Genomic DNA, 7,845 nt, shown 5'->3' with positions numbered 1-7,845 from the left:
GGGTATCTCCACAAAAAAAACACAAAGTAGGTTTGCTGCCAAAAATGGATAATTCTTACTATAAATAAATTTATTTTTTCACAGAAAAAAATATATATATTACAGTATATGAACCAGAAAAAAAAATAATTAGTCATAGCAGTTTATATCATTTAAATTGTCCACAATTCAGCTGTATTTTTTTATTAGTTAAAGAGAGCTTTAAGTAAAACTAAAAGCTCACTTTCCAAAGGGGGGAGAGGAGGGGGGCTAACACTGAAGGGTCATATGATCCTAGCGGGGGACTTTATAAACTTTACTTTACCTAATACCTAACCTAACCAGGGACAAGGTAATGATATTCTGACAAACAACTCTAAAGGAAAATTTCCCCACAACCCCCTTCCCCTTTTACTCCCCTTCTTTCCCACCCCTCTTCAGATACATGACAAAAACAAAATATACCACCAGATAATTTATAAGGTTTCGTGATTTATTTGTAGAATTGTTGGTTAGAATAGCTACCCCTGAACCTAACCAGTGATATAGGATTAAATTCTAATTTTCTAAGGTAACTTTCCTTATTTTAAATGGAAAATTTATTAGGAGGCTTGAGGTTCCGTACCCGATGGGCACTTAGAGGGAAAGCACCTGTTTTTTTTCATAAAAAAATTAAGGAAGGAAAAATCCGCAACAAGAACTGAGCAGCTTTGCAACTTTGAAAGAGGAAACTGCTGCTGCAAAAATTAGAAATCAGCTGCTCTATTTAGCCGCTGCAGTTCATTCAATTATGTTAAGCCACTGCCGAACCCTGATAAATAAAGATGGAGGTTAACAAATTACAATCATAGAATTATTAGAATGACACAATATTAAATTCGCTCCCCATGATGAAGTCAACATTTATATTTGTCTATTATGTTTTGCTTGCCTTCTTTGAACCATCTACATACCCTTGACCTGTGATAAAGAAAATGGTTTATAAAAGTTAAGCAAAAAAATAATCTCTTTAAGTAGCAGAGCTATTCTACAATTTCCGTTGCTGACCGTCCGTCATCAGCAAGGATTTAAAGATTTAAAGTTTTCTTATTCGTTAAAGTGAATTTTGATTGGTTGGCTCATTAAGTTGAGTGTTCAAACGTTTTAACAACTAATTTTTATCTACCTAAGTGATAATTTTGTGTATCATCATTGGAGAAGTACACATATTTATCGGCCATCGTCTTATCCCTTTAGGTCCCTGTAGTGAAAGGGTACGTGATATTTTATAGTTATATCCTTGAATTATGACCTCAGCACATCTGCTTTTTAAATAACTTTGTCTGTCATTCCATGATATTTTTTGTGTTTCGCCGATTTCTCTTGGCATGGTAGAGGTACCCTCCTCCAAAATAGATGTAAATTTATGATAATCTCCACGTTAAAGAAGAACAATTTCGTTTTAGCCATTACCAAAAATCCTCACTGCACAAACACGCATAGACATCCTGTTACTTTCATGTAAGAATGGATAATACATTAAATTGTTCTGTGTAAATGCAGGTAGCGAGGGGACATTGGGCTTATTTTTACACTAGTCCACAAATAACGTTTTCTTATTAGTTTGCTTAACAACCTTGGGGACGTTTAATGAATTTAAATTAGTTGATTTATTTAGTTGAGTGTCAACCACTAAATGTTAAATTACAGAATGGGTAATTTGTTGTATCATCATTAGGAATATACATAAATGTATCCGTCATTGTCTTATCCCTTTAGATCCCTGGTGTCAAGAACCTGGAAAGCAAATTAAGGCCATTCTTACCCTAATTCTTTCTAACAATATTAATTTATCTCCCACTGCCCTTTTCCCTGAATCCCTTAAAATAAATACTTACGCTAAATAACGAATATTATTATTCTGTTCAAAGCATTCACTTCTCCCATTACATCTTAAAGGTCGACATTCTATCAAAAAATAAAATATCATAAAAAACAAGGATGACAACATCCATGAATAGCGAAGCACTAAAAATTCATGGAAGTACAAAAAATGAAATAATTATGGATAATATGGTCAGTTGATAAATATGCAATAATTCATATAGAAATCACAAATCCGTTCTCAAAAAAAAACAAATAATTTTAAGAATATTTTTAATGCTTGACCGACAGACTGACGGACAAAGTGAATTATACAATTTATGCTCATTGATATTGGGAAGCTTTACCAAAAATTTCAGCCGTCTATCTTCAATAGAAGCTGAGAAATTCGCAATTCTCCTATGGTGTTACGGACGAACTACCGGAAAGAAAAAGTGAAATATAGAGTAGCTCCGCTACTTAAAACATAAATATATATAGTGAAATAGTCTCAGAACAAGGATGACAACATAGCCATGGCCGCAGCGCTCGGGCCCTTAGCCTGCTTAGCCGCGGGCGCTCGGCCCCCTAGCCATATAACCTAACCTAAAAATTGTATAAAAAAATAACTTAACCATGGGATATTAAATATTTAAAAAGAAGAATATTTAAAATATTTAAAAACTTTGCCTTTTTTTGAAAAAAAAACTTACTTGATATACAGGTTTTCACTAACTTGGTGTATCTACAACAAACAAAAAATGTTTTATAAAGCCGTAATTCTTATATTTATATTCTTGATAATACAACAAGGTCTGTCTGTCTGAATCTTAAGATCTTAGTAAACACTGAACAGATTGGGCTCTGCTCTTAAAAGAGAATATGCCTACTAGTCATGTGATGGTTTTAAGCTATTTGGTTGGAAGGTGGTAGAGTTTAGAGAGAGAGATCTTCTCAAATGACACGCTGAATTTTTAGTATCAAAGTTATTAATAGTTATTTCTTTCATCGTATTATAAACCGCTTTCCGCGGATATAGAATGTACAATTATAAGATTAAAACTAGTTTTTTAGCCCCGAGGTGCCGAAGCACGGGCTAAAAAAACTGGTTTTAATCTTATGATTGTACATTTCTATATTCGTAGAAAGCTGTATATAATACGATGCTAGGCACCCCCTTAAAGTTAAGAAAATTTTAATGGTGTGCAGAAGGTGGTGTAGGTGGGTGTATCTACTCTCTTGGCATAATTGATGAGGGTAGAACCACCCCCTAAGGGTCCACTTAATTCTCTACACACCCCTAATGCAGCCAAGGTTGGTGTCAAGTAAAAACAAGGACGACATTATCCATAAAAGCGAAGCTCTGAAACGGGAGAAAAATCAGATAATTAGATCACATAAAAATTTGTTGTTAAAAAAGTAAAAAATTAACATATTTACGTACGTACGGACATTCTGGTAATGATTATGGAGTTGCTACGATTTCTACCACAGGAATCACCATGCAAAGTTTGCCATGTATAGGACAATTCTAACATGCCTAAATAAACAAAAAAGCTATCCGTTCCTAATTATAGAAAAGTTTCGCTTTTACAAAAGTCCCCAATGAAATTAAGGAGGGTGTATAAAAGTTTTAATTTTAAAATTTAGATTTTTTATTTGTGGATTTTTTTTAATGCGATGCTATACCGAATTTTGCAGTATAGCTGAGAGCCGGTTCTAATCCATTGGATATCAATCGGTTTCGAAGCCATACTGGAAAAAGTTTACTTACATGCTTTTGTCAGATGGAATAATTCCTAGTCCTAGTACAGTATACTTCTCTAAAATAAAATAAAAATATAAATTTGTGACATTTCTATAATTTCTGGGGACTTACACGAGGAATCCTGTAATAATTAGGCATTATCTCGAGTAGTGTAGCAACTCTACAATCGCTAAAAAGTAAATATTCTTGTCTGGGATATTTTCAGCTGGTATTTTCAGCTTATGCAACGGCCAACCCAGGTTATGAAAGTACCACACTATGCATAAAAATATGCGAATATGTGTAATAATTCTATTTTTATTATTTTGTATGCTTATGTTGAAATACATATCTATCTATCTATCTATTAAAATGATTTATTGTGCTGAATTGTTAATGTTCGTTTGTCCTTTCTACTTATTTTCAGATCATAATGGAATACGAGGTAGATGGGTAGAAAAACAACTAAGCGGGAGGGGGAAGGATTCTATCCCCCCCCCCCCACAAAAAAATAAACCTGGCTGAATCTCTTCACAACTTTCATTCCTCCATGTAAAATCCACTGGGCATAGATCATCATCTAGACATAGATAGATAGATAGATAGATAGTCAGATAGATAGATAGATAGATAGATAGATAGATAGATAGATAGATAGATAGATAGATAGATAGATAGATAGATAGATAGATAGATAGATAGATAGATAGATAGATAGATAGATAGATAGATAGATAGATAGATAGATATATAGATAGATAGATAGATAGATAGATAGATAGATAGATAGATAGATAGATAGATAAGCATAAACATAGGCGTCCAAGGGGGGGGGGGGTAATGGGGCGATTACCCCCCCCATTCAAAATTTACCATTTAGGAGGGGGTATTTACCCCCCACCCAAACAATTTTGGGGGGGTAAATACCCCCCCCCCCAAAATAAAAAATCTCTAATAAAAAAAATTTTCGCGCGCATTTCTTAATAATATATATTTAATAAAATTTAAATTATTCCCCCCAAAAATTTTTCCCCGGGGGTAAATTTTGGGGGGGGTAAACTAAATTTACCCCTGCCAACAGATTTCAGGGGGGGTAATTACCCCCCCCAAGCAAATTTTACCCCCGGGGTAAAAATTTTGGGGGGGTAAAAAAAATTTGCGGCGCGCTTCGCGCGCCATTTTACCCCCCCCAAACACAAATTACCCCCCTCTAAAAAATTTTTACCCCCCCCAAAATAAAAAGCTTGGACGCCCCTGAGCATAAACAAAATTGTAAGTATATTTGTTGTAAAACTGCTCAAATAGAAAATACTGTTTAAGGACATACTAACATTTTTTGGACTTGATTATAGAGATGATTCACATATAACATTGTACCTTGTTTTAATATGCATCAGTATTCAAAAAATTAGATAAATAAGATATTATGTAAAATTTAAAAGATTAAAAATCAACATATATTCAATGGACGTACGGACATTCTGGTATTGTTTCTTACGCTTTCTAAATCTTACATAACTGTTACAGCAATCATCATGCAAAATTTGAAATCGATAAGTCAATTCTAACTTGCCTAAATTAACGAAAAAAGCTATTCGTTACGAACGGGCGGACGTACAGACCGACCCTTATTATAGAAAATTAAATTTTTAAAAAAAAAATTATCAAAAAAGGTTAAAAATCAACATGTTTTAAATGGATATAGGGACATTCTTGTAACACTTTTAGAGTTGTTACGCTTTCTAAATCATACCTAACTATTACAGCAATCATCATGCAAAGTTTAAAATCGATAGGACAATTATAGCATATCTAAATAAACGAGATAAAAACTAACCGTTGCAGATGGACAGACTGATCCTAATTTAGAAAAGCATTGCTTCGCTGTAAAATTACCTTTCTGATTAAAAACATAGACACAAACTATGGCTACAGAAAGAATCACAAGAACAAATATTCCAATACAGCAGACGTTCTTTCTGGTAAGCCCCATTTTGTCATTACAACTACTCTTAAAGTCTAACTCTGAAAGGGTAGTTCAATTAAAAAAATTAAAGTAACACTGGGATCGGCAGCCTTAGTCACCATCAGCTGCGCGGCTTATAAATGCCCAACAAATCTGCCGCTCGTCGTAAACAAGCCTCACAAATCGGCGGCGTGGGCATTCAGCCTCTAAATTTAATTTTTCTAGAATTGGGCTAGAAAGCCATACTAGAAGCTTTAGCCGCACCCAAATGCAGCTGCCTTTAGAGTTTTTTTAAAAGCTGTAACCGATACGGTCCTCACTGTTGCAGCTTTATAACCGCTGAACATTAGCTCTATTACACTTTTTAATATTTGGATCTTCGATTGTCTTCCTTGTTATAACATATCTTTTTTTAATACACAACTTACTATTACTAAGTTATTAAATTTTCATTGTCAAATTTTATAGTTTTCTCATACAGAGATAAGAGGTTAATAATGAGTAAGAGTAATCAAAAGAGTTAAGAATATACTAAGCTCTCAATTTGAGTAACAAAATGTAAATAAACAAAATTATCTCCCAAAATGTTGCAATATCTATAAAATTCACTAATCACTGATAGTGATCAAGGTACATTTTTTCAATTAGAAGCGAAGCTCCAAATAATAATTTGAAAAAGAGATATATCCTTTTAATTTTATTCTAAATATTTTTTATAGAGTTTACATTGTAATTTTTAGACTTTTTATATTGTGAATTAAAAAAAAAATACTTAATTTAAAGGAAAGTCATATCGGGGGAGGAGAGGGGGGGGACAAAAGAAGAAAAATTTGCAGACAAGAGGTATTTTTTTAGGGGGTAGTGTTCTTATTATTGAAACAACTATGGTATACAGGGGGGGGGGGGGGTAAAAAAATTAAAAAAAATTGAGGGGTACCTATGACACCCCAAATTCATTTGGGAAGGGGGGGGGGGGGAATCACCGCAAACCCCCCCCCCCCCTCCCCCTAGATATTCCACACTTTTCTGGGATCTTGCCAAGTCAAGTATCAACTGTGGGGAATACCAAAGGATGACTCCATTCAAAATATGAGCTGGATCCGGCCAAAACCGGCCGTGATTTTTATAAAAAAAAAAGTTTTTTTCCGGTTTTAGGGGGTATCTGTAAATCGATTCAGCTGGAGCAAAACCGGTTGGAGGTACAAAAAATTTTACTTAACATGAAATTTAGCCAATGCAATTGTCTACAAAAATGTACTTTAGCACCAACTTGATTGGACAACTCTTTCCCCTCCTAAATGTCTATTTAAACCTCGGAAACGGCAAAAATCGCCAAAAATCAGGACTTCGGCGGTGAATAACGGCTAAATGGTCAGCCGGGGGCGAATCAAACATAAGTAAAGAAATGTCCGCCTCAAAAAGTTGTTCAACATTCCTTCCCCTCCTTTGAGGGTAAAAACTGAAAAAACGCGATTTTCAAAAGTATGCCCACTTCGTGGGTGTGGGGGGCACTGAACCCGTCACCCCAGGGTCACCAAATATAAAGTCTAGGCGGCCCACAATGCTGAATTTTCACTAAGTGAAAGTCTTGTGTCATTATCTCTTATGAGAAAAAAGTTATTAGCCGTGGGCAAATTTCAAATTGTGATTTTTGATGAATTTCTTTAATGAAATGACAGGCTGGTCAATTTTTAGGCCATTTTTTGCGGTTTTCGGCCTGCCACGCCCAAACGGTTTGAGATAATCTCATGGGACCTTTTGCACTACCTAAGTCTGGTTATTTCCCGGATTGGATGAAGCACGACGTCGCTGCGTGCCATCAAAAATCACTGGTCGGCTCATTTTGCCCCCTCTAAGCCTCACCGTGTGCCATTTTTCTGTGCAAAGATTATACCGTTTAGCCGTTATTCACCGCCGAAGGCGTGATTTTTGTCGTTTCCGAGGTTTTAATGGACATTTAGGAGGGGAAAGAGTTGTCCAATCAAGTTGATGCTAAAGTACATTTTTGTAGGCAATTGCATTGGCTAAATTTCATGTTAAGTAAAAAATTTGTACCTCCAACCGGTTTTGCTCCAGCTGAATCGATTTACAGATACCCCCTAAAAACCGGAAAAAAAGTTTTTTATAAAATCACGGCCGGTTTTGGCCGGATCCGGCTCAAATTTTGCATGGAGTCATCCTTTGGTATTCCCCACAGTTGATATTTGACTTGGCAAGATCCCAGAAAAGTGTGGTTTATCTACCCCCCCCCCCCCCGTTGGACGTCCCTGTTCTCAAAGGTCATGGGGAGGTTTATAACTTATAACACGCC

General features: G+C 35.3%; 1 protein-coding gene across 1 annotated transcript; it reads right to left on the bottom strand.

Annotated features, from left to right (window-relative positions):
* Window positions 1-55: 55 nt before the first annotated feature.
* On the bottom strand, window positions 56-6,067 carry LOC145320366 (uncharacterized). The gene is made up of 6 exons (XM_080162781.1): window positions 5,465-6,067; window positions 4,086-4,148; window positions 3,596-3,644; window positions 2,535-2,566; window positions 1,857-1,926; window positions 56-939 (listed from the first exon to the last, which is right to left on the bottom strand). Exons 1-6 carry the CDS (start codon window positions 5,559-5,561, stop codon window positions 876-878), a joined length of 375 nt encoding a protein of 124 aa, XP_080018907.1. The 5' UTR covers window positions 5,562-6,067; the 3' UTR covers window positions 56-875.
* Between the last annotated feature and the right edge of the window lie 1,778 nt (window positions 6,068-7,845).

Source organism: Acartia tonsa, chromosome 5 (assembly GCF_053477335.1).
Source record: "Acartia tonsa isolate MP-2025a chromosome 5, ASM5347733v1, whole genome shotgun sequence".
NCBI lineage: Eukaryota > Metazoa > Arthropoda > Copepoda > Calanoida > Acartiidae > Acartia > Acartia tonsa.
Note: the sequence above shows the minus strand (reverse complement) of the source record. Positions and strands in the feature narration are given on the sequence as shown.